The sequence below is a fragment of the Hippichthys cyanospilos genome, chromosome 19 (assembly GCF_059441005.1).
Source record: "Hippichthys cyanospilos isolate Australia breed blue-spotted pipefish chromosome 19, RoL_Hcya_1.0, whole genome shotgun sequence".
NCBI classification, from domain to species: domain Eukaryota; kingdom Metazoa; phylum Chordata; class Actinopteri; order Syngnathiformes; family Syngnathidae; genus Hippichthys; species Hippichthys cyanospilos.
The window spans coordinates 14847661-14860280 of record NC_142387.1 but is presented as its reverse complement, the minus strand read 5'-3'; the positions used below and the strand labels follow the sequence as shown (position 1 = coordinate 14860280).

At 43.4% G+C, this 12620-nt stretch overlaps 3 protein-coding genes across 7 annotated transcripts in view; 1 reads left to right on the top strand and 2 right to left on the bottom strand.

The window, feature by feature from the left end:
- Positions 1–12620, top strand: part of cnksr2a (connector enhancer of kinase suppressor of Ras 2a) — a 35155-nt gene that overhangs the window by 21814 nt on the left and 721 nt on the right. For 2 of the 3 annotated variants that reach the window (XM_088402120.1, XM_088402119.1), the window contains exons 23-25: positions 45–272; positions 343–530; positions 2750–4545. In XM_088402120.1, coding sequence (XP_088258246.1) covers positions 45–272; positions 343–530; positions 2750–2995 — 662 coding nt within the window. In that variant the 3' untranslated portion in view covers positions 2996–4545. Of the gene's footprint in view, positions 1–44; positions 273–342; positions 531–2749; positions 4546–11591 lie in introns of those variants that run through there. The other variant, XM_088402122.1, reaches the window with a different exon arrangement.
- Positions 4763–7849, bottom strand: klhl34 (kelch-like family member 34). Its single transcript, XM_088402169.1, has one exon. It carries the CDS (start codon positions 7847–7849, stop codon positions 6074–6076), a length of 1776 nt encoding a protein of 591 aa, XP_088258295.1. The 3' UTR covers positions 4763–6073.
- The window catches only part of smpx (small muscle protein X-linked), an 8274-nt gene continuing 5870 nt past the window's right edge, over positions 10217–12620 (bottom strand). For all 3 annotated transcript variants that reach the window (XM_088402137.1, XM_088402138.1, XM_088402136.1), the window contains 4 exons: positions 11554–11640; positions 11390–11477; positions 11057–11130; positions 10217–10763 (listed from right to left, as the gene is read on the bottom strand). In XM_088402137.1, the coding sequence (XP_088258263.1) occupies positions 11063–11130; positions 11390–11477; positions 11554–11640 (243 nt within the window). In that variant the 3' untranslated portion in view covers positions 10217–10763; positions 11057–11062. The remainder of the gene's footprint in view (positions 10764–11056; positions 11131–11389; positions 11478–11553; positions 11641–12620) is intronic.

The window sequence follows — 12620 nt, the reverse complement described above, 5'->3', positions numbered from 1 at the left end:
AAATCATTTTAAATCTACGTATCCGATCGCCTTTGTTTCTCCAGAGGACGCGGTCTTCGCCGACCCGAGCCCGGCCGATTCCGCGCCCATGTCGGCCGGGGCCGTCTACACGCTCCCGGCGCCGAGAAACGTACCGTTGCCCATGGCGATGCAGAGGCTGATTCCTATGGCAACCCAAGGAGGGAAACCTCGCAGCTTCACGCTGCCACGCGACAGCAACCTACACACGCTTCTGGCGCCGCCCGCCCGCGAGGACCAGCGCACACACAACAGTGAGCGGGGCCCACTAAAAATAGTCTTTTTTTTGTAAAAGACCCAAATAGCAAAGATTTGTGCCCCAAGGTGGCAGCGAGGGGGCGTCTCTGGGCGACCTGTTCCGAGCATGCGAGCAGGGTGGCGTGTGCCCCCTCGGCCGCGAGACGGAGGCCAAAGGTCAATCCGGGTTCAGGCAGTCCTTCCTGCGGCGGACCGCCGACCCGCAGCTTAATGAGCATCTGCACCGACTCCGAATCCTGAGCTCCACGCTGAAGGTTGGTGCGCACAAACTACACCAAGCAATAACGTGCATTTGCTTTCACATAAACAAAATGTATAGTGTAGAAATGCAATCATATTTGAAGGCTCTGATATCGTCAATGAATTGCAAAAAAGGAGTACATTTCATGGAGCAATTTGGGGTGAAAAATGCTAATTTAGTGCAACAAGTACATTTACACTTATTATTATATTATTATTGGTATTACACTTGACTTCAAGCATACTGTATTTAAAAGAAACAAACCCGAGAGTCCTTGATTTTTATTTTTTTTTTATAAAAAAAAATCAGACCTTGTCATTTTTTGTCCTATTTTTTGTTCTCAGAAAAATCAAGTCATGTAATATTTAAATAATTGATTTATAGTTCAAACTGAAAGCAGTTTTACAGACACACATTTTAAAAATGTATTGAGCAAATAAATGCTTCATTACGTAAACTATAAATTGTATTTTTTCAGTTTTCCCATGTATTTTTTCTATTATTTCTTCATTAAGTAATTGATTCATTGTTAATCAAAGTGAAATTGTCAGTGCAATGTTGCATACAAAAGAAACATTTTTAATTCAGTCAATCAAATAAGCGCTGAAATGTAAATTAATTATGCACAAACAATCATTTAAAAATGATGATGATTATTTTTATAGTAAACTTGAATTAATGTGGATACTTTAACGTACAATTTTTTGTCTTCATGAAATGTGGCCATATACTGCGCTTCCAAATAAATGACATTTACGTTTTATTCGGTGTACTAGTAGATATGACAGTGTATATGGCCGCTATATATATTCTTCGTGGCGGCTCAATTGCATCCCCTAAATGAGAATTTCAAGTGATTGGTTTTCTTGTATGAGGGTGTCCATCTTCTGTGTGTCTTTTTTTTTTACTGGCCAGCTGGCTTGCAGCGTGACAAGATGTTTGCGCATTTACCAGTGTGAAATGCACACGCTCCGTCTCATGTCTGTCTGGTTATCTTGAGCAACGTCTCCCGTGTGTCCGGCTTGTGCTCATGTTTGCGGGCTTGCGAGCTGTCGTGGGTGCCTTGTGGATCTGTGGCTTTGGCTCATCTGTGTTTGGGGAGGTCTGCTTGGGTGATTTAGTTCCCGTTTGAAAGCACACCTAAATCTTGAAAATGGACTTGTTTTTGTGGAGCGGGTCAGAATTGTGAGTTGCGATTATAAGCTATGCTGTAGTTGCTGTGGAAACGGCAAAGGCACCGAGGAGGAGAAACTCGGCGTAAGCTGACATTTAGTTAAAACGGTTTTGAATCAATAACGTTTTACTCAAGATGATCCGAGTTCTTCCTTGGCTCATGCTATACCCAAGAACACCCATTTGTAGCTTTTTGAAGAATCAAGAAATTCATATCTTTTAAGGTTGTTCATTACTCCGACAGAAGCAGTGGTTCTCAAGCACTGTGAAATATTTTTTTCTAGTGTAACATTGTTTGTTTTATTTCTGACTCGTCTGCTGGAGAATTGCCTCTCGAAATACATGCGCATCCACATAGAACTTATAAAATGTATGCATGCGAAGTTTGGCAGTTTAGCAAAATGTCGCTCTGTGTTCCAATTCATTTGCTCTTAATTTGAAAAGAACCATTCTTTGCCTGCATTACAAAACATTCAATTAGATTTGCTGAAACCCACAAAAACGCTGTTAAAATCTCATGTGCCCTTTGAAGAACCTTCAGTTAACACCAGCGGTGCACAGAACCCCATTTGGGAACCACTGCCATAAAGTAAACATTATGCTTTTGAAATAAAAGAGAGTGCCTTGTCTTAGGCAAGTGGATGACTGCATTCCCTGCCTCATGTACTGCTGGTCCTATAGCAAATTAGCAGTTTTTTGTTACCTTGACGACCAGCATTATTTTTACCTGTCTGGCCCCCCTGAGAATAGATTTTCCTCCATGCGGCCCCTGAGCTAGTTCTATTGTAAATCAGCCCCACTGTTAATTTTTTTCAAACACATGGAAAATCTCACAGATGGTCAACAAGTTGCACTGATCCAGCATTTGATGTTGTCCGAACAGTAGAGTAGTCTGGATCCGACACGTTCCGACAAACAGACGTCCCCAAACTTTTGTGTATGGCCCTGCACTGGTGTCTGTCTTGCTTTCCGTGTGTCCGCATTTTAAATATGGAGCGCTTTGTCAGACCCCGCCCCCCAAAAACCTGTCTCCACTCCTCGTCCTGTGTTTGTGCGTAGGATAGAGAGGGGGAGCTAGCGCTGATTGACAGGCTCTTGGCCCGCCCCCAGCTGTCGTCCTCAGAGTTCCAGGAGTGGAAGCGAGCTTATCGGGAACTCTTCTCGCAGTCGCCAAACGAGGCGGACGAGGCCGAGCCCCGACCCGAGCCCGAGGCCGAGCCGCCGGCCGAGTCCGAGCCCGAGCCGGGGCCGCCCCTGACACCCTCGCTGTCCCACACGCATTCCTATATCGAGACGCATGTTTGACACGCGTACACAAAAGTCAGGTCATCCGGCTGAGGAGTGGTCGTCAGACATTGTTTACTTAAAGGAAGTCATGTACCAGACTTGAACGTGGTAGTTTGGGCCAGCGGTTCTCAAATTGGGGTACCCCTGGTCATGCATGAAGGCACTTCAGGGAGAAGGTGAGATTTTAGCTGGGTTTCTGCTGGTGTCAGCAAATCTAAGTTATTGCTTTTTAATGTCTTGACAATGAATAGTGCGTTTTTATTTTCAAGTTAAGAGCAAATTCATTGGAACATGTGGCACCTTATTGCCAAACAGTGTCATAGCCTTTATTTTGTTCATTTATTTATGGGTGAACATTGGCAAATGTTGCTCCAAAATGTAGTGAATCAGACATGGTTGCCTTTGAGTTTTGTTTTTCAACCAAAAATGCTGGTTAAAAAAAGTCGCAGGGGATACATTATGGTAAAAAGATTGAGAACCACTGGTTCAGATGTAAGCTGTGAACAGGAAGTCATTTTGAGCACTTTTTGCGTATCGTTCATTTTGCGATTGTCAATCGAGAATGAAACATGAAAAAGTCATCCTCAAAAATTCATTTCGCAACATCGCCGATTTTCAGATTTAAAAAAAAAATACAGGGGTGTCAAACTCGTCTTTGCTAGCGGGCCACAGGGGCCGGACCAATATAATCAGTCATGTGTCATGTGTATACTTTACATTCCAAAATTATTTCGCGGGCCAGATTAAACCCATTTGCGGGCCAGAACCAGCCTGCAAGCCAATGTTTGACACCACTGATTTCATTTAAAATATTTCTTCAATATTAAATTCCAATTTCCTATCATTTCTCAATTTCGATTTTTTGATCTGATCCTAAAATTAAAGGATGAAAAATCTATTTTGTCAGATTAAAACAAAATAATTCAGCATTGTTCGCATTGTTTGATTTTTGCTCGCCAGTTTAAAATGGATAGAACGCAAATATTGTATCCTGCGTTTTTTTCCTGGATGAATGTCTATTGTATATTTATAAATAGCAGCGATGTTATGTCATCACAAATCAGATTATCCTCACCAGCCATATTATTAGGTACACCCATGCAATCCTACAACATTTATGACTCAAAGATCATATAATCTTTTAACGATATTATTATGGTTGTAGTTTGCAGTCGTCTGCCATTGCTCTACATCAAAATTTTTCTCCATTATCTATATTTATACCTGATGCAGCTCTTGTATATTGAATCTCCGATGTTACTCATGTTCTGAGTTTTGATGGCACACAAGCACAAAATATAAGTTGAGTTTTGACTCTCTTATGCCGCCAATGCTTGTAGTGAGTAGTAGCATGTCCTTGCTGTACTGTAAATACACATATTACTATTTATGATATTATTAATATTATAAAGTTTCATGTTCAAAAGCGCTATCTGCAGTTATGGAATGTCTTGGCCGATGTAAGATTATTTCATGCCGAAGCTGTAAAATACTATGATAACAAAAATATTCATGTGTGTGTTCTGTTGGAAGACGTGGGCGGATCAATAAAGTTTTGGTCATTTGGACGACTGTAATTGTTTTTTTTGTTTGTATTTATGCAAGGCAAAAAAAAAAGGAAAGAAACAAGGACAAATCTAATTTGCATTGGTTGATTTTAATTGTATTACGGAACGTTATGAGTTTGGTTCAGAGGAAAAACTTTAGACATCTTTGTTCTGTCCTAAATCTTGTATAACCGAAGGCAGTGAATGAGTTAACAAGTTGAGTCGTGAATGGATCAAGTTTCACACGAAAATGAATGAACACATGAATGGCATTGGATGAGTTAATAACATTGAAGCCTAAACCTGCTGCCAGTAGTAAAAAAACCAAAACAAAACAGTAAAATAATCCGTTGTCAATGCTTGGGGATGTCACTGGCATGTTAGTTTTCTTCTCTGTCTTCACTTACGAATTCAGGTTGCGTTTCCCTCGTCACCCCTCCGACCTTTTTCTGTCGTTGACGTCCACCTCCTGCTAAATGTCCCCACCTTGTCCTTAAATATCCCTGCTGCCGCTCGGCTCATTTTAAGCCGGGGATACGCTTTGAGAGTTAAAATATGTTGGATTTAAAATTCCCATTCACCCTGCAACACTAAACTGCTTGTGACGGAAAGTCAAGACCGTACTTTTGAGTCTGTGTGGTTCCACTCCACTCCTGCGGATGGCGCTAGTGTACATTTCTAGCTGTTGATCTGCTGGGAAAATATCTTCCTCATTGTAACTTCTAACGGCCCCAACCCTTACGTATTTCTGTGATATAAGCACAGAATACATTTTGAGATATTTTCCTGGTTAAGCCTTCACAAATATCCAACCGATGCATACTTGGTTTAAGCTAACTAACAAGAACAACATCCTGGTATTTTGTCTTGGTCGATTTGTACTTTGAGTTGGAACAGCACTTGGACCGCGACCGATGACCTATCTCAAGATCGTATTAACGTAGAAACACCAATCGAGAAACAACTTTACTTTATCTGGCACCTATATTGTGTTGGAAAACTGTCTCACTGTCATTTTTTTTTTTTTTGTCGCGAATGACAAAAGAAAAGAGTGATACACAACCAGCACTCAAAACATCCAGTCGCCCGTCTACTTGTATCTGGCAATAGCACAAGCTTCAGGTTGCTTCGCAATTGGCTAATCGTTCCGTTTCACGTTACAATCAACAAGTACGTGACTTGCTGTTGACATCACACTTAAGACTTTGCCATCGTAAACACTGAACAGATTTTCTTCGGTACGCATTGGGAAGGAAATATCTGAATCTCTCTTACCACACCCTCCCGAGGATTACTGTTCAGGTTTAACTTTAAGAGACTTGCGATAATTGAGGCTTTGCTGACTTTAAATGAAAGGGGGTGAAAATATAGGTGTGCATACCCTGGTTTAGCTAACTCAAAATCAGGCTAAAACTTTCACAGTTAATGCCCAGCTAAGCTATCTTCACTCAGGACTGAGACTACAAACCAAGTGGAGCGTAGTTCAACTAGCTAGTTCTTGCTATTAGCATCAAAATGTTCCTAAAGCACGAAAGACCAGTTCTGTGCTTTAGTCCGGCACAGGTAGCAGCGTGCACTCAGTTCCCGTGAGGGGTCTTGGTAGCTGACAGATCTCCCTCCAATGATCTTTCTTGGGTTCATATTCCAGCACGCTCTTTAGCACCACCTCCTCCCCATTGCTCCACTTCTTCCCACCAAATACCAGGATGCTCCCTGTTGGCGTCTCCGCCATCCCGTAGTTGAAGGAAGCGGTGAGCAGTGGCCTAAGGCGCGTCCAAAGGTCCTCTCCTGGGTCATAGCGCTCGATTTCGCAATAGGGCTCGTACATTCCAAGGAGAGTGTACAGGTAACCGTGGACGCTCGCCAGGCGATGTCCGAACCTCCCGATGGACATGGGTGCCACTTTCTTCCAGAGTCTACCCACGCTGTCCCAGCACAGAACTTCCTTTCTGCTTTGACTCTGGCCTGGGATCAGATCGACACTACTGCTGTCTGAGAGACCACCCGACACATAAATTTTCTGCTCCAGCGTGGCGCAAGCATGGCCATAGAGTGGTCCCGGCATGGACGGTCCCCTCCTCCAAGTTTCCGCCTCAAAGTCGTAAAACTCCACGGAAGCCAGCGTGGTTGGTGAGTCGGCGTCAGGAGGTGTGTGTTGCCCCCCGATGGCGTAGATGGCATTGTCCGTGACGCAGCAGGTGAACTTGGTCCTCCTCTGCAGCATGGACTCGACCTGCTGCCAACGCTCAAAGCGAGGATCGTATCGCCAGACCTGATTGGAGGTTTCCTTGTTGACGGGTTTTTCATCTGCCTCGTTCACCATCTCGCCACCAATCACAAAGAGGAATCCACCCAAGGAGCACACGCAGTGGTTCCTAAGTCTTAATGGCAGGCAGGAACTAAGGGTTGCAAACTTTCGGGTTTTTGGATTGAACGTCAACATCTCCTGCTCCGAAGAATCGGGACTTGAGCTACCGCCCACGAGTACCACATGATCGGCCGCCCTTAGCGTTGACTGTTTGTTCTGCCGGATCGGCCTTGCCGAACCTGTCCTGTGGTAATCCAGCGCCCTCGTCACCTGGCTCCTTATCAACGGTGTGCCCATGGCTTTGCTGGCATGGCTCAGGAGCGCAAGATCGGCAGGATCTATCAATCCAAAGCGCAAGCGGCTCAGCAGCTGGTTTGATTGCAGTGGTGGAAAAGGCCCGTTCTCACCCAACCAATCCAGCGCCAACTTGACAAGCTCAACCTCCTTCACCGCCGGAATTTCTTCAGCGTCAAGCACCGCCATCAGCGATCGGACATTCAAGCCCAGGAGATCATCCCGTTTTTCTCTCAGAAGGGTGGCCATCTCCATGGCGATGGTGTAGTTTGCCACCTCCAAGGTATCAGTAAGCGCGTGGTGCTCTGCTAAGTTAGCGTAGCAGCAGCAGTTCTCGGCGCTGAGCTCATCCGCGATGTAGCGTTCGCATATGGAAACGGCCGCGTCCACTTGCAGGTACCTCGCCGCCTCCAAAACATCAGGAAGTGTGCTCGTTGACACCCTGAGCCAACCGGAGTACAGGAAGTCTAAGATGACATCTAAGCCTACAGGCGTTAGCGCCGGTAGCCTGATGCTACTCGCTAATCTCTCTACCGTAGCCTCGCCGAACAGGGCCCAAAAATAATCGCTGGAGCTGGCCAAGAGAGCCCGGTGACACGGGAAGGAGGCGCCCTCGGTCTCAAGCACCACGTCGCACATCCTCCCAGCTGAACGCAGGCGCTGGAAGCGGGCGAGTAGCTCCGTCCTGTGGGACGAGCTGTACAGGATGGAGTAGCTATCCATTCGCATAAAAAGAATCAGTCCTACCGCGCTATTATCCTGGTCCTTCGGCAGCAAAAGCAGACCTCCTGTCTGATTAGTTCTGAATGTGATCCTTCACTTTTTGTCCGCTGCCCTTTGGTCTGCACCCGGGGTGGGAGTATCACCCAAATGCCACACATGCTGACACACATACTAAGTCCTGTAGGACCACCTCAAAAACAGACCCTCCCAAGCACCTCCTGTCTTTGTGATCTTCCGAATATGATCCTTCACTTTATTTCCACTGCACTTTGCTCTGCGGCCGGGTTGGGTGTATCGGCCAAATACCGCGCACATACATGCGCACACATACACACGCAGAGGCAGCCTGGCAGGGTTTAGTGTCTATCCCACAGGATGAACTCATTGGTAAATACAGTTGGCCGTCTGAGTCCAAGGGCGCCGTGGCCAAGGCCCTTATCTGCTCTTTCATCACCATGGTGACAGAAATAGAAACAACTCTCAAAACAGGCCCGCACACATCTACCGTATTTTCAGTACGGATTATAGGGCGCACCTTCAATAAATGGCATATTTTAAAATCATTTTCAAATACCGGGCGCACCGTGTTATAAGGTGCATAGAATAGAAACTACAGTAGTGGCTGAGGTTGCATTATGCATCCACTAGATGGAGCTGCGCTAAAGGGAATGTCAACAAAACATTCAGATAATTATTAATACACAAGAAATCAAGAAGAAAGATTATTTGTGGAAAGTACCGTTAGAAGAATGGGGAAAAAATACCTCTTGATTACGTTAAAAGAGTGGATCAATGCCAAACCAATCAAGAGTTTAAAAGAATATAATTATGATGCAATTAATTGTTACATTACAATTTTTTCAATCAAATTGCAACCTAAAACCTTAAAATATGTTGTTTTGTTTATTTAAAAACAGTTTATTTTATAAAATCAGCTTTTTTTTTAAACAAAACCCTGTCCCCATATAAATTGCTTCAAAACTGTAGCATATATAGCATTATAGTGCAGAAAATACGGTAAAGTGTACGTTTTTTGGCCAAGGTTGTCACGACAAGGCGCTCGACAAGGGATGCAAAGCTCGCGCGTTTATTTCGGTGCAGAAGATAGAGTCCCTTTATCGGGTTTCGCCGTGTTTACGGCCGTTTGATTAACGAGCGGCTCGTGAAAGCTGTCAGTGTGTTTTCGCGGACGTCCGCGAGTCACGACGCAGTCGTCCGCATGCAAGCAACTTTGTTCCGCGGCGCCTTTACGAGCGCCGCAGCCTCTTTCTGCCATTTACATTTGGCGGTGATTTATGATTATTATCTCTGAATAGATGCAAGCCGCCCTCAGAGATGAGTGTACCCGTGCCCACATTGGAAGGTTGTGTGTTTTCATTACGCTCGGACACAAAAATAAGCATCGCGCCTTTGCATCACGTTTCCTTGGTTGCTCCATGCACAAAGTCAGATTGTCCTGTGTGGATGTTATCATTGCACCCTGACCTGATGGAGGCTAAACTTAGATACAGCTGCTCAGCATTGCTCCCTCTCTCTATTTGTGTGTGTGTGCGCGTGTGTGTGTGTGTGTGTTTGGTATGTGAAGTGATGATAGAGTGCCTATGAAAGAGGTACATTTGGATGGTGCTTAAACACGCTGGATTTGTAGGTTTAGGTTGAGTTTAAGCCGGCGCTTTGAACATGGTTAAATGTACATAACAAGTTGGGTAAACGAGAACTTTATTAACTCTTCAATCCCAAAGATGAATTTGGACGTTTTTTACGAGTCCAGGCCAGAACATTTTCATCGTTGGCCCCTTTCTATATGAAGGCCATTGTGGCTTTGAAGTCAAAGAAAATTTCAACTAGGGAATATATTTGCTACATAAAATTGCCACATTATTTTTAAGATTTATATTACGATTTTACCTATCCGGCCCACCTGAGATTTGATTTTTCTCCATGTGGCCCCTGAGCTAAAATGACTTTGACACCCCTGAATAAAGTACTTAAGTAATTGATATGTATGATTACTTCAGGTAATTATTGACTAATCAATTACTTAATTTCTTTAATGTCTCAGGTACTGAAGGAATCAATTACTTACCTTTGAACTTTAGTGTATAAAGAAATAATTTTTCCAAGGGAGTTGATTACTTTGGTATTTAATTCCTTTGGTACTTAATTACCTAAAATAATCAAATACCCGTTTAATAAACTGCCTCAAGTAATTAATTTCTTGAGTACATAATTATCTAACATAATTGATTAGTTTAGGAATTAATTCATTAATATGCTCCAGTTTTAGCCCCTCCAAACTAACTATTATCATATGCAAAAATATCCTTCATTTTTGCCTGGTTCATTTTCGGAAGTAAAGATCAAACATTCATTTAACAATCGTAGTTTATTGCATAACACTTAATGTCATTTTTAAAATTTTGCACTCAAAATATTCAGAAAAACTCTCATACTAAAACATTCTAAACATTTTGGGGGGGAAAACTGCTGTAAAAACGAACAGCTCACAGAATCTAAAAAAAAAAGCCAAAACAAAATAAAAACGATGATGAAAAATCCAAGACGATTATAAACCCGCAATACCTGCAATAATTTTCTCACGGTTATCATGCGATGACTTCACTTTGATTGCCATAACACCAAGATGATTTATTGCCTCTGCTGTTGATGACAAACCAAAAACGACACCAAAGTTCAACTCGAGAGCCATTTACAGATCAAAGGTTTTCGACTGTTATGAACGGGAAAAAAAAGTGTCTTTCATTCATCGACTAAAAGGCCCAAAACTCGAATTAGTCATGGGAGCACATCACACGTTTGGATCTCAGCCTATGAATTATGTCTGATTTTAGCTCGCATCGCCGTGGTAACCAGCAAGTGTCAGTCGTCCTCCCTCGCCACCTGGACGCCGGTTCTAAAAGCCAAAAAAAAAAAAAGAAGAAGACATCTTTACAAAAATAGCAATGCAAAATTCATGATGCGGAATCATTTGACATGTTTATTATTTTAGCTAGCGCTGACCTTATTTAGTTGCAGCAGAGGGTCAAAATACTCACTTTAATGTGACACGTTCACTTTTATGAGCTAAAGATAGCATCTGACTCAGCCTGGCCTGCCCACACCATCGAGCAAGTGTAACAGACTATACTGCCCTCTTGTGGACGTGGACGTCACTTTCTATTAAAACCTTTGCGGAAATGTGCTGACCTTTTGTTATTCCTTGGTGACCCATCGTAATTCGCTCTTGACGTTCTGCAGCTCCGACAGGTTGACGGCTGGGCCTGGCAGTAGAGATGGAACCATTATCTTTGTATGTCTACATTTTTTCAAAGTACCAATTCTTGAATTTAAAGAGGCTGATAATCGATGTTTGGAGCCGGTATTCGCCTTCGGTAAATTCAATAACATTTCAACTTTGTATCACTTTTTTTTTTTTTTAAAGGGAGTTTTTTTCAGGTAGATTAAAAAAAAAGAAAAGTCCAATACCAATATTCTGCATTTTGATGAATATCAGCTCCGATATAATCGTTGTCGTCCTACCTGGCAGTTTGACGGCGCCGGGCAAAGTCTTTTTTTCCTCCTGCGGAGTGTGTGCGATGTCACTCTGCTGTTCCGTCTGCGAGTGGGCCTAAGGGAAATGTAATCAGATTACTTTGCATCCGAGCGAATGTACGTTAGCATGTGTGCGCGCCGCATTTTCTTACCTCGTGTGTGTCCCCCGCCTCTTCTCTCCTCCTCACAGGATGCCCCGCCCCCGGGCGAAGAGCTCCCATCGGGATGTTCAGATTAGCCTGACGGACGGCGAGAAATCCAGGTGTGTGAGTGCGTGTGCGTCCGCAAACCTTGACCCCCGATCCTCCAGTTTTGCCCCTAAAAAAAGCTCGTGTATTAAGCGTGTCCAATTTGGCTCCGATGTGTTTGCACGTTGTGTGTACGTTGTGAAAAGTGCGCATGTATGGGGCGGGATTTTTACTCGCAGTTGGATGGAAGAACATTATGGAGAGAAGGAGTCCATCGGCAAGCATGTTTGCTTCAATAATTTCCACGTGCCGTTAACAATCATCGCCTAACATTCCGCCGGGTGCAACCAAAGACTGGGTAAAAATCGAGTGAATCAATTGTGTGTTTTTCTAGAGAAAGGTGAAGAAAATGGCTCCCCGTGGCCTTTAGATATGCTCATGGAAACTTATTTTAAGATCGTTTTAATTCTTAACGCGCTATTGTGATGTCATTTTCAAGGTATGTATAATTTGTGGTGTGGGGGTGGTTATTATGCAGCTATTTTTATACAAGCGATCGAAAAGTCTACATCAGGGGTGTCAAACGCGTCGGAGGAAAATCTATTCCCAGGTGGGCCGGGCCAATCAAATCGTGCTATATATTTATATAACTTTAAAGCAACAACTTCAAATGTGTTATTCTTTTTGAATGCTGCCCACAACATTACTATGAATCATAAAGCGTTTCAAGTTTTTCATTTATTGAAAAAAATTCTGCTCATTTTTATACTGGACAGAATCATCCCACGGGCCGGATTGAATCCATTTGCGGGCCAGAACCGGCCCGCGGTCCGTATGTTTGACACCTCTGGTCGATACGTATTCCAGGTTTGCTTTCCTGCCATTTTAGTGCCAACGAACTATGTTGAAGTGTGTTGAGGAACTTCAGTGAGCCATTTTGTGAAATCGAATCTTGTAATCATGAGAAATAGCGATCTTTTAATGTTGAGCCTCGAGGAGTCTTAAGATGAGGCTTTAAAAGAGGTTTTACT